This window comes from Ictidomys tridecemlineatus, chromosome 8, assembly GCF_052094955.1.
Source record: "Ictidomys tridecemlineatus isolate mIctTri1 chromosome 8, mIctTri1.hap1, whole genome shotgun sequence".
NCBI classification, from domain to species: Eukaryota; Metazoa; Chordata; class Mammalia; order Rodentia; family Sciuridae; genus Ictidomys; species Ictidomys tridecemlineatus.
Window position 1 is genome coordinate 110,790,869 of NC_135484.1, and position 26,736 is coordinate 110,817,604.

General features: G+C 54.9%; 1 protein-coding gene across 4 annotated transcripts in view; it reads left to right on the forward strand.

The window, feature by feature from the left end:
• Lrfn2 (leucine rich repeat and fibronectin type III domain containing 2) overlaps positions 1–26,736 on the forward strand; it is a 193,886-nt gene that overhangs the window by 135,290 nt on the left and 31,860 nt on the right. For 2 of the 4 annotated variants that reach the window (XM_078020064.1, XM_005318724.3), the window contains one exon: positions 26,222–26,736. This exon is cut by the window's right edge and continues 2,991 nt beyond it. The exons of 1 other annotated variant lie outside the window; for it this stretch is intronic. In XM_078020064.1, coding sequence (XP_077876190.1) covers positions 26,222–26,736 — 515 coding nt within the window. One more of the 4 variants, XM_078020065.1, reaches the window with a different exon arrangement.

The window sequence follows — 26,736 nt, forward strand, 5'->3', positions numbered from 1 at the left end:
AGTCTGCACCATTTCCAAATCCCAGCAATGTTGGCCAAAGCAGAGACACGGGTGGCAGTGAGAACCTCAATTCCACTGAGAAGCAGCCGCTGGGACCACCTGGTAGGTATTAGGGACAAGATGAAGAGCAGCAGCCCATACCTCATTTCAATGGTGAGCCATTGAGAAGTGGCAAAGTTGCTGGAGGTCTCACAGAAAAAGTGGGTGAACAGAAAGTGAATTTAACCTGGATGTGAGAAGAAGGACCCCAGAGGAAGGGCAACAAGGCCCTCCCACCTGGCTGACATCCACAGTAATGTGCCCCTCTGTTAAGAGAAGTTCAGTGGAAGAGAGTGCCCAGATCTTTCTATCTTTCTCCCCTGCCTTCCTCTGCACACAGTTTCTGTCTTTAAGGTCTCCTCATAGCACATAAGAGCTGCTGCAGCTCTAGCTATCACAGTGCTCTTTTATGCAGCAGGAAAAATGAACAAAAAGAAAAGCAAGAGGACAAAGTGAGAGATTTTTCAGAAGCCCCACCCAATTCCTTCTGTTCACACTTCAGTGGTGCCCATGTGCACATATCTACAAGGGAATCTGGGAAATTTTGCACAAGGCACCCTTAGTAATCCAGAGAAGATAGGGAGACAGCTAACCCTTCCGTGGCTCCATGACCTTTGCTTGCACCTCAGCGCCATCGTTTACGAGTCCTGAGACCGTACGCAAATCTCTTCTCTGCTCTCAGTCTTCATTTTTTCATCTGTAAATGGGATGACTCCTTTATGTCTATTCCACAGGACGAGGTGTCCTGGAATGAAATCACGGTCAACTGGGACGCACTGGTACCAGTAAGTGCTCACTGTGGTGAGGAGCCTTTACTTTCCCTGCTTGGGTGCTTCTTGTCTCTGTTGGCCAGGATGCCTCTTGGCTCTCCATTTTTCAAAACCTAGAGAGCTGTAAACCTGGAAAAGAATATGAAGAGAGAGCTGTTGTAAGGGCTCGAGGTCTAAGGTGCACCTTTTAGAAGTATTTGCAATTCAGTTTGCAGCTCTGTAAAACCCAAAGGAGTGAATCTCTAATGGTGGAATTTCAAAACCCACTTCGGGCTCATGCACAGGGGAGACCGTACCAGGGTGCCTTCTGAGAGTGCCTTAAATCCTATCGTTGGCCCTTCATCAGGTCCCTCTCTGCTCAAGAAGGTGACACCACTCAGATTCAAAAACCTTCAGGGCAAGAGTTCAGAGGTGACTGATCTCTCTGCATGTCTTTCCCTGTTTACTCTCAAAAGAGCTCCTTCTCTGAAGATAGGGATGTGGAATCCCTGACTTCCCTTGTCTGAGCCTCAAGCTTCTCACCTGTGGAATGGTGATGAAAACAACCATCCTGCTACCTCCCCAAATGCTTGTAGAATTGGAAGGAGATGATAGACGTGAAAGAGGACATCTTCAAAGCGTGGGAAGCACTTCTAGTGGCAGAGATCTGTTGACAGCAGCTCATCCAGACCCAGGGTTTGTTTCTGTCCTGTGGAAGAAGCCCACGTCCAATGGAAATCAGTGTGACCACTATGGAGGACAACGGCATGGAGCTTCCTCGAAAGCTACGACTAGAACTGTGGTGCTCCAGTGTGGCATTCCTCAAGCCAGCACAGGTAGAGGCTCTGTTCACAATGGCCAGTCATAGAATCAGCCTGGAGCCCATCCACAGATGCAGGGAGACAGAAAATACATTCTGTATGCACAGTGGGGTTCCATCCAGCCATAAAGAATGAAATCCTGCCATTTGCATGATGGCCCTGGAGGACATCACGTCAAGCAGAATAAGCCAGACACGGGTGGACCAATATCACGTCTTCTCTCATACATGGAAACTTTAAAAAAAAAAAATGAGCTGAAAGTAGAAGAGGGACAATTAGGGTCTGGAAAGGGGTCAGGAAACAGGGAAAACAGTAGATAGGAGGGGTGCATGCTCTAAGCTTGCTATACACAGGTATGAAAATGCCACCCGGAAGCCCTTCATTTGTACAACTGACCTGTGTTGATAATGAATAAACACCAAGCAAAAGCAGCTGGGGGGGGGGGTGTTCCCAGGATGCTCTGGGAGCTCCCTGGCCCCGGAGAACAGAGGCAGGGCTCACCGGCCTGTGCCCGGGGCTTTCTCTGCAGTGCCTGGCCATGACAGAGCTGGGGTCCCCAGGTGCAGCCCCCTGCCTATTACAGAGACAACAGGGGATGGATCCCCAGCTTCCTCACGCTCCGGGGAGAAGAGAGGACAGCCGTGGGGCATGCTCTAGGCCTGTGGGGTCCATGGTAGAAACCTGCCTAAAAGACCGCCTGTGTTGATCCCTTCTGATCCCTTCACCAGGGCTTCTGAGTCCACCTCCCGAATAAACTACTGCTACCCAATTTTGTCCACCTCCTGGGAACTCAAAGTAAGGCCCAGTCTCCAGGATGTGTCAGCCCTGTAATGCCCCGGAAGCCCCGCCCCCTGACTCTGCTCGGAGTCCCCCAGTCTGCCGTGGGGGCCGAGCGAGGGAAGCATCTGATCAGACCCATGAACGCCTCCTCCTTCCAGTGAAAGTCAGTCTTGTGCTGGGAAATGAGGAGAGGGAGGGTGCGTGGCAGGTGGCACAGGGCCCTGTCACTAATGTCCCTCTCCACCTGCCCACACACTCCCTGAGACCAGCAGCCGGTCTGGGGAGCTGAGGCCGGGCTCGGGAGGCGGGTGATCTGGGCCTCCTCTCTGGGATGCTGAGTTGGCTTTTCTGCGGCCTGGTACGTGTGTGGGGGTGAGAGTGGGCACCCTGTGGGTGACAGAGGGCTCGGGGTCAGACGTCAAAGGGATGCCCATCATCTTCAGATATGGGGGAGCGAATGGGAGGAGTGCCAAGAGCGTTGTGGGATGCGCCAAGCCAGGCCAAAGGCGGGTCACAGAGGCACATCGTCAGGATGAAGAGGCCCCCTGATTATTCAGAGAAGGGTTCTTTCTAACCGGCGTGGGCTCCACATGTGGCTCCCCACTTGTTCTGAGGCGGCGGGGTGGAGGCTGTGGGTTCTGATCTGGACCAACTCCTAGTGCCCGGTAAAGAAGTCAGGTGTCAGGAAGCCCAGCGTCACCTAGAGCTATGACACCCGGAGCCTCTAACCAGGTCGGGAGTTCGTGATGGTACCTTAAAGAGCCTTTCCCCTGAGTAATCCGCCTCTTCAAGGGTCAGCCCGGAAATGCACTGCCTGGAGAAATTTGTCCTCTAGAGCTTTCTCAGGAGCTTGCTGAAGCACCTCCTGTCCTGGGCCTGCAGGGCCATATCGGGGGACCTCTGAGACTCTACGGAGTAGAAGCGGCACCCTGCGGTACAGGTGGGGTTCGGAGAAGAAGGGAAGGTGTCGCTTTTCAGATGGAGTCAGTGAAGAAAGAGACCGAGGGGGACCACGAGGCCCGAGGGTAGGTGTGTGGGTCAGCTGCTGCTGCTGCGGCTGCGGGAATGTCACCCAGCAAAGCCATCTCAGTATCTAGTGGCTGCAGCTGCTAACATTCGACTTCCTTGTCCGTGGCTCTGAGGTTGATTTGGGTTGAACTGGTCTCTGCGGGCTGGGCCGCGCGTGGCTCTCAGTTCCAGGTGGGGATCTCCTCACCGTGGCTTGTTCTGGAGTCCCAGGGGAGGACAGGTGTCATCTGCGTATATTTTTCTCATGGTGAGAGGAGAACAGGGTGTGTCCCTGTGGGCAAGCCAGTGGCAGGGGCAAGTGTCAGGCTGCTGGGGTCACATCTGCTAGATCCTATGTTAGCCGAGGCAAGTTCCCTGGCAGAACTCAGGGCGAGGGGCAGGGCAGGCATTCCCCACCCCACCCCCAGGCCAGGAGGAGGCCATGGTTATATCATGCAAGTGAAGAAACAGGGCCAATCACTCAGTAGAGCACTCCTGACGTCCTGGGTGGACAGGCTGGCTCTGTCTGGCTTTCAAACCCCACCAAGTGTCAGAATCAGCCCTCGGGCTTGTCAACACAACGCAGGACCCGCCCCTGATCCAGCCAGCCTGGAGGGGTCTCTGGAAACCTGCATTTGGAACACGGTCTCTCAGCGGGGCTGCCACTGTCCTGCTGGTCTGGGGACCAACACTTTGAGAACCCTGGGTCTGGTGAGATAACAGGAGGTTTGTGCAGGGAGGCTGGAAGAGGGCAGACGGCAGGCCTTGCTTGTCACCCACGGCTGCCGTGTTCCCGAGCTCCTGCCACATTTCCTGTGTGTTCTTGTACCTGGTACTCACTACTCTCCTGGGAGGTGGGACCCGTTATTTGTCATTTGGTGGACTAGAACTCAGCCCCAGGGAGGAGATGTGACTTTGGGCTTGCTCATGTTGGCAGCAAGGAGCCATGGCCTAGTTCTGAGGGGATAAATGGCGTGTGCTTAGGAAAACCCTGGATTGGGCACTGATATTCATTGATTTCAATATTCACTTATTCAATCAACAAATCTGTATTGAGAGTCCAATCCAGACTCAGATAGGCAAAGTCCTTGCCTTCAAGGATCTACCATTCTTATGGGGGAGAGAGAGATGGGATTAAAAATGTGCACCAGGAGACAGAGGCTGGGGCTACTATTTTATACAGGTGGTCAGGGATAGTCCTGCTGAGGAGTGACATTGGAGTAGAGACCTGAGTGGAGTGAGAGAATAGGCCAGGCAGGGGAGGCAGCTGGTGCAAAGGCCCTGGGGCAGGTTGCACTCACACGGTTGCACTCACACTGTTGCACAGGCAGTAAGGACTTTGGTGCCTCTGAGGGGGAAGTGGCAGGGGGTGAGGTGAGGTCCAGGCGGGGCTTCAGCAGACAGAGCCACATGGGCCACATGGGTAAGGCCTTGAATTGTATCCTGCAAAAGGTAAGAGCCATTGAGAGGTTGAAAGCAGGAAATAGGCATCATGTGACTGAGAAAGAAAATTCTAGCTGCTTTAGGGAGAATACATTGTAGCCAAAGGATGGAGCTAGGGGACCTGCTGAGAGCTGTGTCTCTAGACCCTTCTGCTCCTCCATGTCCACATCTATAAGATGGGCAGCGGGACCTGGGTGTCCTTCCGGATGAGCTCAGCAGCGTGTTGCAGTGGTTTTTCTGGCAGAATCCTTGGGTCTGGGACCTGGATGAGGCCCAGCTCACCATCCTCGTGGAGAAAAGGAATTTGTGCCCTCCCTGAGCAGGACAGAGCGTCCCACGAGGCCACTGTCCCAGCTCCTCAGCCATCACACCCCGTCCCTCACTACCCGCGTCCTCTTACCCTGACGGGAAGTCATTATTTGTGTTCTTGTTTAATTAGCTCATTCGGCATGTGCGCGGCGCTTCTGATCCTAAGTCACCTTCTCTAGTGGCTCCTAGGTGCGCAGGTGCCGGCATCTGGCCACGGGATGAGGGTGGCAGTTGCAGGTTAGAAGGTGGCCAGGGACTTGGGGTTCTGTGCTTCCCTGTGGAAGGACAGGCAGGGGTGCTGCCGAGGACAGGACTCGGCACAGGACAGGATCCTGGAAGCTGAGATGCTTTGGTGGCAGCTGGCACTAAACTCCAGAAAGATATTTTTAACACCTGTCAAAATGCCACCGTGTGTGAGCCACTGGCTGCTCCCCAGGGCTGCTCTGCTCTCTGTCCCTGGCTTTGAGTGTCACTGGGAAGCAGGTCTGAGTGGAAAGGGGGGGCTTTGAAAATTCGCAGGTTGGCGTGGCTAGTAATTATTAGTCTGTTCCTCGGGGCGGGGGCTGCAGGATGTCTCTGGCTTGTGGCCACTGGGTCAGGCTGGGTCCACCACCCCTAGTGTCCCTGTTCAGGCTCAATCCTATTTCCCGACACCCTACCTGGAGTGGGCCAGGAACAGGAGCCCGTCCAAAATAGACTTTTTCATGGATCAAAGGGACTGAAATTCCACCATTAGAGGTGCATTTCTTTGCATGTAAAATGTACAGAAACCTGGGAGACGCAGAGGTGGCTTCCTCTGAGTTGGGCCAACAGGGGGTGCTGACTCTATTGGAGGACACAGTGGAAACTCTGGCAGCAGCAGGAGGGAAGAGGCCAGAAGAGGTGACAAGAGACCTCAAGCCTAGTTCCCCAGGTTGGGCATACTGAGAGAGCTATAGACAGTTTGGGAAGAGGAGCCATAAAGCCAAGGTCCTTGGATCAGCCCGGCTGCCAGCTCATCCCAACTATCCTGGACTCAGGTCTTCTGTCTTTAAAATGGGCCTCCTTCTTGCTGCATTCACAAGCTGAGAAATTCCCAATGAGAAAGGGCCAGTTCAAGGTCACCCAGACCAGCCCTCCCTGTGTGAGTCCTAGTTGCCCACACTTCTGCCACCTGTCACCCCTCACCCCGCTACCCTCTGGGGATGCTGACTGGGCCTATGTGGAGTAACTTCCAGGGACAAAAACTACCCCACATTTCCCCCAAGGCCCCACCCCTATTCAGTGCCAAGGACTTCTGAGCCCTCCTTAGTATAGCCCCCAAATCCATCCCCTGGCCTCCTGTCCTGAGATCCTACCTCTGTCCTCAGCAGAAATAATTAAAGTAATTCTTCTGTAATATGTCCATGATTGTCCAGGTCCACCCAGTGCCGACTGATTCAGATTAACCTCTCCGCCTGCTGCCCTCCACCTTGCCCTTTACCTTTAGGCTTATGAAGTCAGGTCTGGGCCCCAAGCATGGGGACACAGGGCCCTCAGGGCCTTTAGGGCCTTCCCACCCTCCAGCAGATGGGTTCCCCAGGGAGACAGACAGTAAATAGAAACCTGGGCCGCGGGCACCTCAGGAGTTAGGGCCCTGGGGAGTGCTGAGCCTGTGACAGCAGGTGCTGGGGACTGGCCCAGCCCCGGGAGTCAGGGAAGGGTTTCAGGAGGAGGGACCCCTGTGCAGCAGGTCGGGGCGCCAGTGTGTTCCTCTCTGGGCTGTGTGTGCCTGAGGTCTGTCTCCTGGGGCCTCACCTCCATTGTGGACCGGTCTGTGACGACTCTGCAGACCCGGGGTCAGCCGTGGGTGGACGCTGCCCGCAGCCTGGCCAGGGCTAAGCGGGCGCAGGCAGCCCCGCCCCGTCCTGGGCGGTCCTTGAGAGGCCACGCCCATGAGACCACGCCCCTCGCATTGCTTTGGGCCCTCCTGACCCCTCCTCCTTAGGCTGTTTCCAAGATGAAGTGGCCCGGACCCGTGGCAGTTCCATGGTGGGGTGCATAGGGGAAGTCAGTGTCCGGATGTCACAGCAAACCGTCCTGGGGACCCAGGGCCTCTAGCTCAGGCCCGATGTTGACTTTTGATCTTCAATAAAACATTAAAAGTTGCACTCTTCTCACTTCTGCATGTTTCTAGATTGTGCATCTTTGAGTGGAAGTACATGGATTAAATCCAGAGACTGAGGGATGGAAAGTAGATCACAATGATATGCTCGAGATGGGGACCCCCAAAAGACCACCAGAGACCAAGATTGATGTAAGCAGCAAAGAGGTGTTTATTGTGAGCTAGCTCGGTCCTCCACGCACACAGCAACTGGTGACACTGAGAGGCCCTGAGCCCAGGGTTTGCAGCAGTTTTTATACACTCTTTGGGGAAGGCAGGGACTTCACATACATCATAGCATCTCTTAGCAAATCATCACACACCGCGGGAAAATCAAATAACAACTCTAAAACATGATTAGCACATTCACTGGTGGGAACAAGTTGGGTAGGGGTATTGGTTAGTACAAGAGGGGGATTCGTTTGAACCATTGGTTTAAGCCATGAGGGGTGTACGTGCTGAACTACATGGTTTCCCAACATGTTATCAACCACCATAAACTACTGGGAGGGTCATCTGGCATCCCAGGTATTTCCCTGTCTCATGCTGATTGGTGGCTGCTAGGGGGCTGCTATGGGTCCTCACCTAGCCTGACTGAGTCAGGGACACCTGGCGCTGCAGATCTCTCCTGTTATTTGTAGATAAACACCTCAGCAGGGTGGGTATGTGCCTAGGAGTGCTCTGTGGGTCTTTCCAAGGACAAGAATCACGCCCCCTTCCTTGGACAGGCTTTGCCCTGAGGTAGAGGCTGGTTTCTCAAAAATGAAGTCACATCAGTTTACCAACAAGTGCCAAGTAAACGTGGGTGGTTTCTCCTCAGTGATGACGAGGATAACGGCCAGCTGTCCCAAGAGCTGTTAGCACCGGGGACTTCCTAGCAGCCGCCGCTGATGGGCTCCTTTAGTTTGTTCAACATCCCAACCAAGAAGGGCCCTGAGATCAACTTCACTTTGCAGAAAGCACAATTTTCCGGGGCACAATTTGGTTAAGAAGTTTTGCAAGGTCTCAGCTGGGATTCACACCCAGGCCAGCTGGCTCCAGGCCTTGGCGGCAGCCTCCAGCACCCGTCTGAGTGCCTGCTGGGTCCTCCCACTGCCCGAGCACCTTCACAGCCACCCGGGAGTAGCTAATACGCCTGCTTTACTGGTTGGACTCTCTGGGACCAGAGTGGGAAAGCAAGCTGCCCAGCCAGGAAGTGGCAGGTTCAGAATTTGAATCCAGGCCTATCATGCTCTAAGGAGCACCTGGCCACTCCTCTTCCTTCCAGATCATGAGAGGATGGTGAGGAATAAGTTGTCTTGGGGTCACAGGTGATGTGTTTAAACTAGAAACCAGCGACTCCGTTTCCTTTCACACTGTCGCCTTCTCTACTAACAACCTCCAAATCATCAGCCTTTTGTCACTCAGAGTCACCATGAGGAAACAAGTGATGCATGCACCAGACCAACCCACCCCATCCATCCACAGATACGGAGACAGGTGGGTTGTGGGTGGCCATCCTTGCACGTGATTTGAGTTGCCTCCCTGGCTGGGTGAGAGGCGCTTAGACACAGCTGTGTCAGAGCTATTCCCCACCCTTTCCCAGGTCAGAGGGCTTATCTGTGCAGAGGCGTGTCTGGCCACTGCCCCGAATACCCAGTCGTCACCCCTGACCTTGGGATGCTGCCCCCTTTAACCTTCATTGGATGGGATTTTCCCTTGAATTTTTTGTTCCCCAATAAAAGCTCACTCCCTGGTGTGTTCTCTCTCTCTAGTCTCTTTGTAAACCTCGCCACCGCATTAGGTGGCTGGAGGCGGGAGCTAGGAGAAGCCGTCCCGGAGCTGGTATTAAAGGTAGTAAGAGTCTTGTCTCTTTAATTTAAAAACTCCCTAGCAATTACTCACGAATCGAACCTTCTTTCATGAAGCCAGCGCTGTCATATGACAGAAGTGGGTGCTTCAGGAAGATTCTAAGTTAGACAAGTGGAAGAACATCCAGGCAGTGCTGGTGATGCCTGATAAAGTCTTGGATTGGAAACAGGAGGTCCAGAGTGCATAGAGAGCCTGGAGGAACCATCTGATTCCTCTGGATTTTTTTTTTTTTAAATGAACCCAGGGGCGCTTCACTACTGAGCTACAACCCCTGCCTCTTTTTAAAATATTTTATTTTGAGACAGAGTCTCTCGAAGTTGCTGAGGCTGGCTTTGAACTCCAAACGATTCCCCTGCCTCCACCTCCTGAGCCTCTGGATGACAGGCGTGGGCCACCATGCCTGGCTTGGCCATGCCCTTGAGAGTTCTCATTTATAATGCGCCATTTGGACCATGGCTGCCCCTCCCCGTTACCGCCTTCCCCAGGCTGAGATGAATCGGGTCGTGGTCCACCCCAGTGATGGGGCGGGCCTGGGAGAGAGGGAGGAGATTTATGGTTTGGCCTTTGCCCCGCAGGCGCCAGCATCCCCCAGAGCTCCCGAGGGCGTTCGGGGCTGGAGGATGGCACCATGAATCTCTGACAGCCATGGGGCTCCCCGCCAGAGGACGCCCAATGGAGGAAGCAGCCCATAGATCACAGCTGGGCTGTTGACCTTGAGTCTTAAGCAAAGTGAAGAATAAAAGGTCATATTTATTCCATCAGAGCCACGGGAGCCTGAAATACAGGAGTGTGAGTAAAGACGGTGGTAAATCACTCACCACTCTGGGGAACTCGCCCGATCTGTCTTCCACCCTGTCACCCGCTGGGCCACCAGGCATCCGCATGCACACAGGTGGAGGGAGAGAAGATGTGGGGGCTCCGGGGGACCCCAGATGGTACTCACTCTGGATTATAGCAGTCCTGAGAGTCAGTGAGATTCACAGACCTCTAGAATGTAAGGAGTCCCTCACCTCCAATGTCACCTTCCCGTCCCACTTAGCCTGACACCCAGGTGGGGCTCAGCCTGTCCCCCTCACTGACACTTCCTCTCTCTTAACCTGCTGAAACACCTCTTCATTTGTCCCTGGCACATCCCAATTCTAACTGAATGAGTTACCCACAAAGAAAGATGGCAGCGTGCCCCGTTTCCCTCCACCTTCCCAGATCTCCAGCCCCCTAAGGCCAGGATTTTGGTTGTGGTCATTGCTGTACCCAAGGGCCCAGGACAGCTCCACCTATCATGTGACAGGTACTCCGTGGACATTTTTAGATGGATGAGTCTCAGGAAGTTACCTGAGAGATGGTCTGACTCCGACCCCTCACCACACTAGGGAGAGCTGAGCTCCAGAGGAGGAGAGCACTGATTGGGGTACAGAACTGGGAGGAGGACCCAGTCTCCTGCTCCCAGCCAGAGCTCCAGGTCCTGCAGGGTCCAAGCTGCTCCGTGACCACGTTGCTGTCCGTCATGTTCCATTAACCACCCAGAGGACCCAGGGTGGCGCAGCCCAGGGCTGGGAAGGTGTGCTTGCTTCTTACCTTGACTTACAAAACAAAATAGGTGACAAGTTGCCTGATAACACACCTCCTAACCCAAAGGGGGCCCAAAACTATGTGTTCCATTAATTGGGGAATTCGGGGAGTTTCTTTCCTAAGAATTGTGGGGTGGGGTGGGAAATGAGGAGGGGTGTTTCCTAAGCACCACCCCATCCTCCCGCCTGGCTGGATCCTCCCCACGGAGGCTCATCCCACCCTCACCCCCAAGCTGTGGTGCCAACACATCCATTGAGCTGTGTGCCAAGCTCCGTACTCAGCACTTTTACTTACACATTCATGAAACCCGTCTAGGAAGTGGCGATCTCCTGCCATCATCCCCGTGTTAAAAATGAAGCAAATACACTATAAAGGAAACACTCTGTTCCAAGTGCTGGGGACACATGAGGAAGCAGGACAACAAGAGAGGCTCCTCTTCCTGGAAGGACCGGGCTACAGCATCATCCTCGAGCCCGCTAGGATGGAGGTGCAGGGAGGGGACCAGCTGTGCCAAAGGAAACGGCACAGCAGGGGAGGGGCGCAGGGGACTTGGGTGGTGGAAAGATCACAGCATTGAATAGGGTGGCCTCCGGGGATTGACTTGGAGGGAATCTCTGGGAAGGGATCCCAGGCAGGGGAGCATCAGGGAGAAGCCCCAAGGCTGGAGAGCATCGGGACCCTGCGAGGGGGCCAGGGTGGCTAGAGTGGAGGTGGGGGGCAGGGTACGGTGGCCCCTGGAAAGATGTTGTGTCAGGGTTCACCCCTGGGGACACATTCACAGATGCTCACAGCCCGAACCAAGAGCCTCTTCCTGCCTCTGCTTGCTCTCCCAGGGTTGCTTCCACACTTAACGGTGAACACACTTACACACACTCACTCACGCACACACACATTCACAAACACACTGGCCAATACGCACAGCTCTCCTCCACCCACACCCGGCTTCACTGCCACCCTCCTGCGTGGGTGTGAGTGTGCCAGAGAGGAGCAAGGCGACTCCTCCCCAGCGTCCTTCCCTCTGCCCAGCCACAGCAGGAGACGGGGACAGAGCACCAGGTTCTGGGGCCTCAGACCGACCGAGCACCTCATGGAAAGCAAGTCTGCGACTTTCTCATGTGTAATTTACTCACGTGACCACGACTAAATGAAAAGGTCTCAGGCCTGCATGCATCCTCGAGGGACACAGTCTGTGGCTCTGGTCTGTGTTCTTCATACCATAGGAGACGCCTGCGAATGGGGTCATGACACTGCTGCTCTTAGTTACCCTCAACCAAAACTAGGACTGTGTGCCTCCCAGCCGGAGGGGTGCCTCCACGCTCCTGGATAAGGAGTCAGGTGCCTGATGAGGCTCATCTTCCCCCAGCACAGGACCAGACCAAGGCTCCCTCCATCTGGCATGGCTCGCCTTCACCACCAGAGGGCTCCTGCTGAGAGGGTGGTGATGCCAATGTTGCCTGTAAAAATGATGGACAGTTAGATAAGTTAACCATTGATTCATCTATTGATAGATGATAGAGGAAAAAAGCATTCGCTATATGCATACATGGGTGATGGAGCTATTTTTGATGTCGGTGCTCTGCATACTTTGATTGTAATGTTCCCACCACTGCAGTTATGATTGCAACTACTTTTACAAACAAGAAGACTAACTGGGCATGGTGGCCCCTGCCTGTCATCCCAGCAACTCAGGAGGCTGAGGCAGAAGGATCATGAGTTCAAAACCAGCCGCAGCAACTTAGGGAAAGGACCTAAGCAACTTAGCAAGACTCTGTCTCAAAATAAAACATAAAAAGGGATGGGGATGTGGCTCAGTGGTGAAGCACGCCAGGTTCAATCCCTGGTATCAAAAAAGAAAAAAAAAAAAAGGAAGACTAATGCTTTCTGGGAAATCCAGGAACAGGGTAAAGATATAGCGGGAAGCTGTGGAGTCAGGATTTAGCCCAGAGCCCAGGTTCCTTTGGTGCTAAATCATGTGAGCTTAGGGACCTGTCCCTGCCTTCCCACTGTCCTTCTATGGCTGTGCCCCGCCTGCCCTTCCCCCACCCCTTCCCCTCTGGTGATGTTCTTGTGGAAACTTGGAATGTCAGAATTGCGTGTGGAAGTACAGAGAAGGGACTCACACAGGGTCCCAGGTCACACAGGGCTCATGACAGAGCTACTGCTCGAGGCTCTGGTACCCAGCCTGAACCTAGGTGTCTAGTAGGTGGGAACAGCTCTGTCCCCGTCCTCCTTTCCTTGGGCTCCTGGGTTTGGACTCTGTCAGAGGCTGCAGTTGTCTGGATAGAGTGGCCTCCCTGCTGCCCACTGGCGGTCTCCCTCCTGAAGCCACGCCTCCTCCCTTTCCTCCCTCCTGTCTGCTCGCTGCAGATGTGGTGTCTGGGAGGATCAGCAGAACCAGCCCAGGGAAGTGCTGAGTGGGCTCCACCTGACCACTGCTGGAAAGGGCATTTCTCCAGGGGCCCAGGCAGCGGGCAGATGATGCAGCAGCTCTGCAAGCCAGATGACCAGCAGGCCATGCGTCAGCCCCCAAGAAAGCACTGGCCAGTTTCTCCACCAAGCTGTCATACCAAATATCCTCGGGATATAAAAGTGACAGCTCACACTGGTGCATGCTTTGCCACTTGCAGCCTGTCCCAGGAGGGATGCGTCTCTTTGGGCTCCTCAGCAGTCCTGAGGCGCAGGTACTAATGTGGGTCTTCCTGTTTCACAGATGAGAGAAACATCTCTTTGTCCAAGGTCACTCAGCTGGCAGATGGCGGAGGTGGATTTGAACTTGACCTTCAGACACTTGGTTTTATGCCCACAGTATTTCCATAAAGGAGGGGTAGGCTTCCTGGGCAGAGGGCTCAGGTAATCTGCCCAGGATCACACAGCTAGTCAGTGCCAGAGCAAGGTTTGAACTCAGGCCCAGGTGCTGCGAGTCACTGGGTTTTAATCTTCAGCAATTCCTCTTGGGCATTGGATTCCTGCCATGTCCTGCGCTGAAACTGCCCCAGTCTTCAGCTCTCAATGACTATGGAGAAGAGCAAGCAGTTGGCCAGGGGCCACTCTCCCCACTGGGCACCTTCTCCAATGCTGCCTGTGGCCCCAGGTCTGACAGGGCCAGCCAGCCTGGGCAACAGAACTAAGCAGCCCCTGTGTGCACTGCTGGCCACCAAGCGTCCTCAGCCTTGCTGGAGCGACACCCAGATTCCCAGCAACCCCTGTTTTTCCTGCTTCCCGGCACAATTTGCTTTGTGATAACATTTTATATATATATATATATATATATATATATATATATATATATAGAGAGAGAGAGAGAGAGAGAGAGAGAGAGAGAGAGAGAGAGAGGTACAAAATGTACGCGTGTAGCAGGGACTATTTTAACCACTTTTAAGTGACAGTTTGCTGGCATTGAGTTCATTCGTGTTGTGTAACTATCGCCTCCGTCCGTCTCTAGGAGTCATCACCCCAGTGTGAGACTGAGCACTCTCAGACAGCAACCGCGTCCCCCTCCACCAGCCCCTAAGCCACCCTCCCACCCTCTGTCTCTCTGAGTGCATCCACGCTAGGTGCTTTGTGTACAGTATCTGTCCATTTGCACCCAATGTCTTCCAGGTTCATCCCGGTTGTAGCATGTATCCGAATTTTACCAAAAAATGGTGACAGCTTCACAGACGTGCATGTCACCTCTCACAGGGGTCACACTCGTCTCCTCTGTAAGGTTCCAGTTTTTAGTCTATGAGTGCTGAAGAGAGCACTGTGGTGGCATTCTGAAGGATGCTGGCTCTGGCTTTGCCCCTGGGTGTTGCCTCGTGAAATCACGGGTCTGCGAGTGGAGGTGGATCGTGCCATCCGGTTCCGTGTTGGGTGATGCTGACTCGGCACCAGCTGGTTGTCCTAGCACATCCTGGACACAGCTGGTGGGGAACCTTCGGCTCCCACTGTTCTGTTTGTGACGAGGTGTAATTGACCTGACATCTTCTGCGTTTTTCTGTAAACGATGACTTGTTGAGCAAACTCTTCTCAGCTCCTCCAGGAGATGAATGGCAACTATTGTCATCGTAGCCATCATTGCTGTGGCTCTGAAAGGCCCCGGGAAGGGACAGGTGTGCTTGTCCCCACTGCCCGTCATTTCTCGCAGAAGGTTGGCTTTGCTATCCCATTTCACATGTGAGGAAATTGAGAGGAAAAATGATCTGGCGTCAGCTAGGCAGAGGCAGGACTGGTCTTGGAAGAAGTTTCTGTCTGATTCCAAAGTCCACAGTCTTTCCTCTAAGATACGCTAAACCAGTCCCTGTGTGGGTGGAGGCTGAGGAGGAATGAATCCAGAGGGAAGTCCCACATCTGTGAAGACCTGGATGAAGACAGACAGAGAGAAAGGAGAGACAGACAGAGGCCTTGCATGGGATAAGGGGGCTGGTCCTGGTGGGCTCAGCCCATGGCGACAGAGCACAGAAAGAGAAAGGAGTCTCAGGAGCAGCCCCCGGGGGTTTCGCCGATGGCTGGGTGTGGGCCACCCAGAGATGGCAGCTCCCAGGGAATTCAGAGTGGCCCTGAGAAGCGTGACATCTGACGGGGAGAGTGGGTCCAAAGACAAGTCATTTGACGGGAGGGGAGCAGCTAAGAAGCACTGGGATCTGTGCCTGTCTGTTGCTGGGGAGGATGGGATGCTAATTCTGGAGAAGTGGGGTGGCGTGGCCTCACAACTGGAGAAAGTCAGCCAGGGGTAAAAGAAATAGGAGCTTTCCAGGTGGACCCCTGGGGTTGCACTAGGGACAGAGGGGTGGTCCCTGAGGAGGGGAGGAGCAGGCTTTCAGAACATAGCCCACTGAGCTGAGCATCAGAATGGAGCCTTGGGCGTTGCCCAGAACTGGGAGGGGGCAGCAGTTGGTGTGTCCCAGGAAGTGCAGGAGCAGAGTGCTGCAGCCAGAGGGGCCTATGTTGAGGCACTGAGGAATCCGGTGACTGTCAGGGCCCCTCTTGTTCCTGTGGTCTGAGTGGAGATGAGCAGGAGAACTAGAAAGAAGCCAGCAGCCAGCTGAGAGCCAGCAAAGGCAGTGCTGGACAGAAGGGCCCGGGAGGCCCAGGGCTGCACCTAGACAAACCCAGATCTAAGCCCACAGCAACTCTGGGAGGGACTCCATCACCTGCCCCTTTTACAGAGAGGTTAAATGACATGCCCAAGGTCACACAACTGGTCACTGGTGGCACAGGGGTTGGAGCCCTGGTAGTGATTACTGGTACCTGTCCCCAACCTCCTGGCTTTCTCCATTCTGTGAAGGAGCACCCTGAAGCAGCAGCTGCCACACAGGCACAAGCAGCAGGATCTGCCCTGGTTCCCCAGCCAGGAAGCAAAGGCAGGGCCTTCCTGATGGGGCAGTTCACCTGTCTCCAGGTAAGCTCTTACTCTGGGAAGATGGGTGCAGAGACAGCCTGCTGGGTCTCAGATCACTGTGGCCTAATTTCCAGTAGTGGCCAGGGCTTTATCCTTGTGTCTGCTGAAAACAAGTGGCACATCAGTCAGTATGCAAGCGCCACACTCAAGATGGCTCCCTGCAAGTGCCACACCCAACATGGCTCCCTGCAAGTGCCACATCCAACATGGCTCCCTGCATGCTCAGTCAGGACCAGGCACTGTCCATCTCCAGCTTCCAGCTTGATGAACCAGGGATGCCTCTCTCTGGGTTGTGGGGGTGAAGCAGTGCCCACTCCTATATGTGGCTCATCCTCACGCAGACCTTCCTCTGTGCCAGACCCTGACCTGGGTTCTTCATGAATTGTAATTGACTGAATCCTCAGGACACCCTGTAAGGCAAAGGTGACGAACGCCCCATTTTACAGAAACAGGACATTCAGAGGACACTAAGACACCTCAGGATGTCAAGGGCTTACTATGTGTTGTTCTAGGCCCTGGGGAAATCCAGGAACAAAAGAGGAAAAGTTCTGACCTCAGGGAGCTGACATTCCAGTGGAAGGAGAGAAAGACAGACACCAAACAGGAAGCACAGGGAGGGAGAGATGATCTCTGTAGGCAAAGGGCAATGGAGGAAAATGAACAGAGTAGAGGGCTTGGGGGAGCCAGGGTAGAGGTGGGCGGAAGCTCACATAGGGTGATTGAGATGGTCTCCCTGAGGAGACATTAGAGCCGAAGTTTGGAGAAGGTAGGTAGGTGAGCATCTAGCTACCTGGAAGAAGAGCATACAGGCAAAGAGAACAGCCAGTGCAAAGGTCCTGTGGCAAGAAGCCCTGGGGGGGTCTGAGGAGCCGCCAGCAGCCAAGGTTACAGAGTGAGCAGGGGGAGTATTTGGAGAGGGAATCCGTGAGGTGAGAGGCAGATCACCTGGGACCTGTGCACCATGGAGGACTCTGGGTGACATGAGATGCGCTTCACTGGGGTGGCACCAAGCAGAGGAAGGACAGGACTGACCTGTGTTCTAACTGTATCCCTCTGACTGCTGCGGAGATGCAGCTGAGGGAGGGGAGCAAGGGAGGACACCCAGAGGCAGGGGTTTGACATTTAACTCTGCCTGCAGTCCCCGGGGCTGTGGAAGGAAGGTCTGGATGCACCTGAGGCTGGAGGCCTCGGCTGGGCGCTTCGTCTCAGAATCTCAGGCTTGATGGAAGGAAGTGTCTCCTTGGCTCACTGAGCCGTGGAGCCACCAAGGCAGGGGCACTTGGGAGGTCCCGTGTTCTCAGGAGGGGCAAAGGCAGTGAGCAGGGTCACAGCCAGCTCCTCATCCCGGGCCCTGGCTTGACCCTTGGGGCCCTGAGGCTCCCCACACTCCACCCTTCTGAAGAGCAGCCCTGCGCCTCCTCCGGTCCTCACTCAGGGCCAGTGTTCAGGCAAGGCCAGCGTTTGGCACCAGTAGAGGGGATTCCACGCCTTGCACTGGTAATTCTGATAATTTTGACTCCTCCAATCCCTGGACCATCAAATATGGGGCCCGGGGTCTTCCAGATGCACAGCACTCCGTCCTACAGAGTTTGAATGCAACCTCAGAATCCTTCTCAACACTGGCACCCAAAAAACCCTCAGAGGTGGAACATAAGAGTAAACTTATTTGCAAACCTTCTAGAACCTGGTTCCTGGCCACTGCCTTGGTGACCTCATTCCCTACCACCCTCCCTTTCTATCTCTGTTCCAGCCATGCTACCTCCTCACTGTTCCTGTCTCAGGGCCTTTGCATGGCCTTTCCAGGCAGCTCCTTCTGCCCCAAAACTGTGCCCACAGGTATTCACGTGGCTCTTTACTTCCCTCAGACCTCCCACTGGCATGAAGCCCTGAGACCGCCATCATCCCTCACCAGATCCCATCTCTGTTCCAATTGACTGTGTGACCTCAGGAAGTTCATTTAATCACTATCTCTAAAATGGGGAATAAAATTAAATGTACTTTCCATATAGCTTGAGAAAATACGAGGGTTCTGGGTTTTCATCTTGGCTGAGCACAAAACTCTGCAAGAACTTGGGCAAATCTCATAACCTCTCTGAGCCTCAATTTTCACTTCTGTAAAATGGGGATGAGAATAGCACCTCCCTCACAGGCTGCTATACAAATTAAATTAATTAATAATGTAAAATACTCAGAACGGCATTTGACAAATGGTAGATGCTCAGTAACCGTTACCTGTTACTGCAAAGTAACATGTCTTCTTCTTTGATAATTGCCATCAAACAGTTGGCTTGACTCAAAGACTTGCTTCCTGCCAAAATCTCATTCTGCTTAGTTCAATTTAAGTAAAACAGTACAGTCATCCTTTAATGTCTGAGGAGAACTGGTTCCAGGACCCCTGCAGTTACCCAAATCCTCAGATGTTCAGGTCCCTTATATGGAACTGCATAGTATTTGCATATAACCTACACACATCCTCCTGTATTCTTAAGTCATCTCCAGATTATTCATAGCACCTAAGACGATGCGAGAAAAAGAGTCTGTATACAGGGTTTTTTTTTTTCCTTCAAATATTTCCAATCCACAGCTGGTTGGACTTTGAGGCTGTGGAATTGGAGGATTCGCGGGTAACACTGCAAAGGGAGGTCTTGCTTGGGTGGCCTGGCAGGCCTTTGCAGGCAGCCTACCTGCCCAGCCTCCATTTCTTCATCTGCAATGTGGGGCAACATTCCTGCATCAGAGTCAGTTTGCAGAATGAGACCCTGCCTGCAGGAAGTGCCAGCCTCACAGGAAGTACCGCATGCAGGGTGTGCAGATAGAGCATCCAATCTCCTCTCCTGCCTTGGGTTTGTGCAGGGAAGCCAGCAGGCCCCTTAGGGGCTCGGCAGAGGAAGGAGAGGCTGCAAAGTCAGGGCCTCTCGTCTGGGTTTAATGAGGCTCTTTCATGCGGTCGGAGATGTGAAGGCGGCTGAAGAGGTTGGCAGGCCGCGGGTCCATGAAGGGCTGGTAATGAGGATGCCGAGCCAGGGAAGGGGCGCGAGGAGCTTGACGTGTCCTCTCCAAATTAGTGCTGGGCTCAGCAGGCAGCTGTGCGCATGGCTGATGGAGGGGAGTGGGGGCAGAGCTTCTGCAAAGGGGAGGTGCTGGGGGAGATAAAAGGGGTGTTTGACAACTTCAGGGAAGGAAGGAGCTGCTTTCTTACGTAGACACCAGCACCCTACAAAAGCACCCTATACAGCCCCTCCCCACACGCACACACACACAGCTGCACAAGGCCAGCGACTCCGCCCACCTATCTTCTCTTGGGGGCTGCATTCCTGGGGGAGGTTCATGGCTGCTGCAAAAAGGATTTGATGTCTTTCTTGGCCTCCTGATGTTCAGCGTGGCGTGCCAGGCCAGGCAGGAGACCCTCCTCGTGCGCAGGCTCAGGGTGGGTCTGCAGCTCCCCTCAGGGCTTATCAAGGCCAGGTTACCGCAAGGTCCAGGGGCGAAGGAAGGAGCATGTGGGGGAGGCTCTCCAGCTCTTAGAAAGCTGGTGGCACACTGTGTCCCCCATTCCATTTGCCAGAATGAACTGTCCTCAGACATCCCTAGCTGCAAGGGAGGCTGGGGAAGAAGTCTAGAGGGGCCCACGAGGGGAGGGTGGCTGCTGGTGGTCATTTACGCTTCACCATGAGGCCCAGGGGGAAACTCAGAATCCCCCCCATTCCTGTTCCCACCCCCAATCCTGGGCCCTGAGGCCCCAGAGGTGTATTCTGGGGGTAAACTATGCTGCTAAGAAAGAGCAGGACCAGCTTGCAGATGTCTCTGGGAGGTCACATGGGGTGACCCCTCCCAGTGTCAGGGAATGTGGGAGTCTAGGGCTAGGCCTGGATAGAAGAGGGGCCCAACAGTGGCTAATGTTGCCTGGGACCAGACCCTTACAAACGATCCAGGAGTAAACACCTCCCCTCCACACACACATTCACCCATACACTCACTCACACACACACACACACTCACCTGTACCCTCCACTCATGCATCCCAAACCCATACATGCACATCAATGAATAGCCTTCAGGAGCCCACGCAGTGAGCCTGAAGGACACAGAAGACCCTCTGCAGAAAGGTCACAGGCCAGCGGTATCTGAGAGCCTAGCACTAGTCCCCAGTGAGTCTCAATAAGCCCCTCCCCATGCACAAAGGGACTCCGCCCTCAGCACCTAACCAAGCACACGTCCCCCAAAGAGCAACCCAGACCCCGAGTCCAGAGGTACAAAGAGGGACAGGATACAAACTGGTCCTCAAGGAGGTGGCAGCATGAACCAGCCGTCACCAGGGAGAAGGGCCCTGAGGGGAAGGCGCGGAGGGCTGAGGAGAGGCAGCGGGACATGCTCTGGCTGGGGTCAGAAATGATATCTGCATCAGCCTCAGAGGGTGAGGACCTGGGTGGAGAAGGAGATGGCCTTTCTGGGGAGAGGGACCCCCACATGCAAGGGGACCAACCTGTGCCTGTGCTAGTGCACTGGACCTGGCGGCCCAAGTGCATGGAGACCTGGGGCGTGTGAGGGATGCCCCAGGTGCAGTCCCACCAGGCAGTGCCAAGATGTGAGCCGCTGGCGTGGAGGAATGATAGTCTAACTCCACCTACGAGGAAAAGATGGTGTGAATGGGATGTTGGCATCCCGTCAAAGCTACCTCCTGTGTCACTCAGGATTCCGTCAGAGAGGGGGAAAGAGCCCTTCGAGTCTTTCCAAAGAGACTTCGGAGCAAGAACTTGTGCGGATAATGGAGTGGCTGGGGGTCACCCAGGAGACAGGGAGCACCACAGATGAGCCTAGGTGAGAAGTGACCGCCCCGCCCCATCCAAGGCTGGAAGAGCATAAGGAGGGGGTGTCAGCAGGACAGGGATCCAGATCTCTCTGGAAGGAGCTGGAACCAGGGAGCCAGCCTCCTAGAGGGGACTCAGGCTATCAGGGAGAAAGCACTGGAGAAAGAAGAGGAAGAGGGACTGTGTCACAGCAGCTTCTCCCTCTTCCCACCCTCTAGCCTGCACTGGCCAGTTGGACCCAGCAGACCCAGGGCACAGGAACCTGGGAAGAGCAAGGGAGCATGGGAAATGTAGTTCCCTGCCATGCAGCGGTTAAGGAGGGGGCCAGGGAAAGAAGGAAAGCAAATTTGAGAGAAAACAGCAGGATGACTGGGCTGCTCTTGCCTGTGAATTCTTCTTAAACTTCTGGGGTCAGCTGAAGATTGTTGGATAGTGTTCAGCTGAATGAACAAATGCCAAATGAATAAAAACACAGAGAGGGAGTGGGGGCGGGGGGTAGAGAGAGGGAGAGGAAGAGACTGACTCAGAAACAGCCATTTAGGCCTGCTTTGTTTTCCCGGGTAGGCGCCGGTATTGCAATTTCAAATTGTGTTTTAGAGTGTGTGAGCTTAATTAAATTTAACACGTTGGAGCAACTTAACTTAAAATAGCAATTCATATTTTCTGCTAACAGAGACGTCGCCAGTTTATGTGATGCAGGGAAATGCATCAGGGTTTCAGGAATGTGGTTTTCCTAGACAGGGCGGAGACCTCTGGCTATTCAGTTAATGTCATTGACCCCAAGTGCACTCTCCCCTCCTGCACCTTGCTGTGGTGGAAGGCTGACCACTGTGACCAAGGGCTCTGCCTTCAGTGGGCTTCTGCCATGGAAAAGAGCAGCAGAAGGTTGGGCCTGGAAGAGGGAGGTTGGGCTACTTGTTTGTCTGGTCCCCACCCCAGGAAGTGACCCTGCAAACTCCATCACCCCAATCCTGTAGGCCATTGTGTCTCAGTGAGGGGTGATTTTGACCCAAGAGGCCATTCAGTAATGCTTGGAGACATTTTTGGTTTGTAGAGCTGGGGGTGTGTTCTGGACTGCAAGGCCTGGAGGCCAGGGTGCTGCAAACATCCTGCAGTGCAGAGGGCAAAGGCCCGGCCAGGACTTAGCCAGGCCAGGGGGGTCCTGAGGGCTGAGGCTAAGGAACTGTGCTCTCATTTGCTGCTTCTCAGATTCCTCCAAAAGGACCAGCTCTGTTTCTTCCCTGTCTGAATGCTTTTGGAATTATATAACAGACATTAGAAAATACCGTCAATGCGCTTGGATGTGACAACCCATGTCAAGTTGCTCACAACTGTAATGCCTACTCTCAATTTCTGGGCAGCTGATCACGGAGCAGGAATAAACAGTTCATGGACAGGATTCTTCTGTGGGCCATCGTATGAGCAAGATCCACTTCTGTGATTCTCTGTCCTCCCTTGGACAGCAGGGGATGACAGCTAGGTGACACTAGCCTTGGGTTATTGCCTGTTCCCTTGTGGTCCCCATGCCCTACCCACCTCCTTGCAATGGGTCCTTTCGTAAATGCCCTCAGTTATTATCCCTCTGCCACTGAGCCCTCTGCCCGACAAGCCCCCACTGATCCTGGGATGTTTTCCTGCCTAAGTAAGCAAAGTTGGAGGTTGTGTAGGTGGGACGACAAGGAGGTGATGCTCAGGCTGTGGCTGTGACTGTCTCTTGTAGGTCATGGCTCGACCTTGACCAGCACATCAGTGGCAAGGGACACAGTCACAGCCATGACTTGGGTGGATCACTCTGGAGATGGTGGGGCTGAGAGGACTTCTAGGAGCATTCCCGACGCAGAGCATCTGTGTGGCAGCTGTGCCTCTGTCCAGACCAGAAGTGGAGAGGTCCAGGCAGGGCCTGCGTGTGGCATCGGGAGGCGGGGGGCCTTCAGGTAGTAGAACTACCTCCCAGAGAGGGACAGGTGGGCAGGAGGCGGAGCCCAGGCCCCCAGTGCAGCCAGGGTCAGCAGATGGCTCTGTTGGGGGTGTGATGGGGTGTACAGAGCACGTGGTTGGCAAGGGAATTCCATTTCTGTCACTAGAATTTGAAGAGTGGCCATTCTGTGTGACTTTTTCATGTGGCTTGTCTTTGCTACCTGGAGCCAGGAGTGGCCTAGCTTCAGATGAAGAAGGGTGGGATCCCAGTGGAGCCCATCTGGTCTCCGCTCCATCATTCCCCCAGGGAAGAGTGCAAAGTCTTCGGCCTCCTCTTCCTCTGAATCAGAATGATGCTAACTTCCTCAGGGGTTTGCAGGAGCTTAAATGCGATATGCATGGGAACTTCCCAGCCCCAGGTAAGGGCTCTGCAAGTCCTGGTTATTGGTGTTAACAGAGATGAACTTGACCTTGCCAGCTGGGGCCTGCTGAGTCAGCTGCTCTGGCTCTCCTTGACATCTCCTGCCCAGATGCATGGGCAAGCACACACATGCACACAGACACACACACAAACACACACACACACACAACCCCAGACCCACTACATACAACCATACACCAGATACATGCCACACCTGTACACACACACACACACACACACACACACACACATCCCACAGGGGCAGAGGATCCAGGAGCTGCCTCCTGGCTCTTGGTCCTTGTCTGGGGAAGCAGGATTATTCCTCCTGCCTTGTTGCTGAGCTAGATACTATGGGGGGCTTTTCCAGGCAGACCTTGCAACCCCAGTGCCAGCAGCCTGCCAGGAACCAGCCTCACCCAATGGCACCTCCAAGAGCAGCTTGGTCCAACTAGCTTTCATTCCATTATGATTTCCCTTATTTGGGAAGCAGCCAGGGCTCCAAAGTCACCCAGGGACAGCAGGAAGATGAGCAGTGTCTGAGAGGAGTGGAGGCCATGGAGCCAGACTGCCTGGTTTGGGGCCCCAGGCTATGGCTGGGCACCCTCAGGCAGGTAGCATAACCTTTCTGTACCTCCGTTTTTTGTCTATAACGTGGAGATGCCATCGTGGTAACTACCTCTGGACAATTGCTGGGAGGATTATGTGAGTATTCATGCTCCCTGAAGAGCTGAGGATGGAGCTGGCCCAAGGCAAGGCCCTGGGAGCCACTCTTATTTCACTGTCATTTTAGTAATGACAGCAATAGTAGCAGCGCCTGCCTCCCAGAAGGTGGGTGCACATGGAGATGACCTCAGGGGTCTCGAGGCAGGTCCTGTGCTGGGTGGTTGGGAGTGTCAAATGCAGGAGTGATGGGGACAGCCATGTGGCTGTAGGTGTCCACACGCAGCATGCCCCCCTCCTCTGGTGGCTCTGCTTTTTCAAGCCACCCGAGCCCTCCAGGTGGTGGAGGGCAGGGATTCACAGCAACGGCAGCTGGGCCCCTGGGGTCTGCATCAGGGCTGTGTCCCCCATGGCAGAAGGAGCACCATGGCGGCGACCACCTAGAGAGCTTCTGGAGAGCCAAGTTGATGGGCACAGGGAACCACAAGAGCCTGGCAGTCAGGTGCCAGCTGCTAGTTGCTCTTACCACTGTCATCATTCTGGGTGTGCCCAGCTCCAACCTCGACAAGTTGCATCTATAGCCTCAGGAAGGAGGAACTGGGCTTGGGGATTGCCAGTGTCCCCGGGAACATCGGTCACATAGGGATCCTTGGGCTGTGTCCTGGGGGCTAGGGATCCTATGGGTGGAGAGTGAGCTGCAATGGGCCCTACAGGACTCGAGATGAAGAAATGCATCCCCATATCCAACACAAGCCCAGAAGTTGAAGTCCCCAAACTGCCTCATCCCAGCAGTCCCAGCTGTGTGACCTCTGGTAATCACTTACCCTCTCTGAGTCTCAGCCGTTCCTCCTGTGAAATGAAAGCCCTAAGCACTCTCTCACAGGAGGGCACAGTGCCAGGTAGAACTGTGGCAGTGGAGTCCTCAGACAGATCCACCTCTCCTCCCCTCTGGCCTCTTGTGCCCCAAACCCTCTGGGATGCAGAGGGGCTTGAGGGCCTTTCCCCAAGTGTGGCTTCCCCAGCAGCAGGACCCAGGAGCTGGGGGGACGGCAGAGCCTCCCGGGCCGTGCACTGACGGGATGTCACTATCTGCCTGTCAGCCCTGATCTCTCAGGTGGGTGTGTTCAGGCCTCAGTATTTCACATCTGAGATCTCAGTCACATGGCGTCTCGGGGCTGGAGGGGGGGACGGAGCCTACTCTTTCTCAAGTCCTAGGGAATAGGGGGTTGGGGTAGAAGAGGGGCCACCAGGGAGGCTGCAGGGCCTTCCTTCAGGCCCAGGGGGGATTTCTGCAGGAGCATTTACAGGGTGATCCAGGCATCACCCCTGGAAACAGAAGTGGGCCCTCGATTAGAGATGGGGCCTTGCGTCCATGCTCGTATCTGGAAGGCCCAAGCAGGAGGGGCCCAGGCTGAAGTGGACGGACCCCAGTGTGGGAGACGGCTGCCCCGTTAGGCCGGTGCTGAAGGTGGAGGCCCTCGCAGGGTCCTTCTGACTGAGAAACTGCCCCAGAGTTGTTGGGGGGCCACCTGCTGTGGCCTGGAGTGGGGAGTGTCCGTCCCTTTCCTGGGGAAGCAGGACTGCTCGGTTCTCCACTCCCCCCACTTCTACTTAACCCCCCCCCACCCCATCCCCATCCCAACAGGCCCCTGTGCAGTCACCCGCCCTCCTGGCTCAGGAGAGAGCCCTGCAGGTGGGGGCAGTGCTGGTGGCCCAGGGCAGGACCCTGTGTGGCCCAGCACAGCACCTGGCCCAGAGAGGGCTCAGTGCTGTGTCCTGAGGCGCCCCAGAGAACAGGACAGGCTGGAGCAGGGCAGGGCTGACCTGACTCCCCCACCCCACGTCCCAGGACTGGGGGATGTTGGCAGCAGGCCTGGCAGGGGGTGGCGGGGGCCCCTTTGTCTAAGTCTTGTTTCTTGGCTCCTTTAATCTCTGCCTCTGGTGTCCCCCCTGCCTCTCCCTGTGTGTCCCCTCTGCACTGTCCTCTGCTGTTTCTCTCACCTCCACCATCCATTTCCTGTTTCCTCTGGGTGGCTTCCTGCCCTCCTCTGCTTCCTCACTCTCTGATATCCTTCCCTGAACTCCCCACGCTTCCTCTTCCACGGCCTTTCTCCCGCTCCCCCTCCCTGGGTCTTGCTCCCCATGTCCTTGCTTTCCCACTGTTTTCTGTGCCCGTGCCTGTCACCTGCCCCGTCCTCCTCCTCCTCTCCTCGGTCCATCTCCCCTTTCCTGTCCCTCCTCTCCCCCGGTGGCTCTTTCTTTGGTTCTGCGGGGCTCTCTGCGTCCCTGTCACCTTGACCTTCCGCTGCGCCCTCCCTTACCCTGTGTCTACCTCCCTCCCCAGGATGATCCCAGCCTCCAACAAGGCCTTCGTGGTCAACAACCTGGTGTCGGGGACAGGCTACGACCTGTGCGTGCTGGCCATGTGGGATGACACGGCCACGACCCTCACGGCCACCAACATCGTGGGCTGCGCCCAGTTCTTCACCAAGGCTGACTACCCGCAGTGCCAGTCCATGCACAGCCAGATCCTAGGTGGCACCATGATCCTGGTCATCGGGGGCATCATCGTGGCCACGCTGCTGGTCTTCGTCGTCATCCTCATGGTGCGCTACAAGATCTGCAATCAGGAGGTCCCCAGCAAGATGGCAGCAGCCGCTGTCAGCAACGTGTACTCGCAGACCAATGGGGCCCAGCCTCCACCTCCAGGCAGCGCGCCCGCTGGGCCAGCCCCGCCAGCCCTGCAGCCGCGGCCCAAGGTGGTGGTGCGGAACGAGCTGGTGGGCTTCAGCGACTCTTCCTCTTCCAGCTCACTGGGCAGCGGGGAGGCTGCGGGGCTGGGACGGGGTCCCTGGAGAC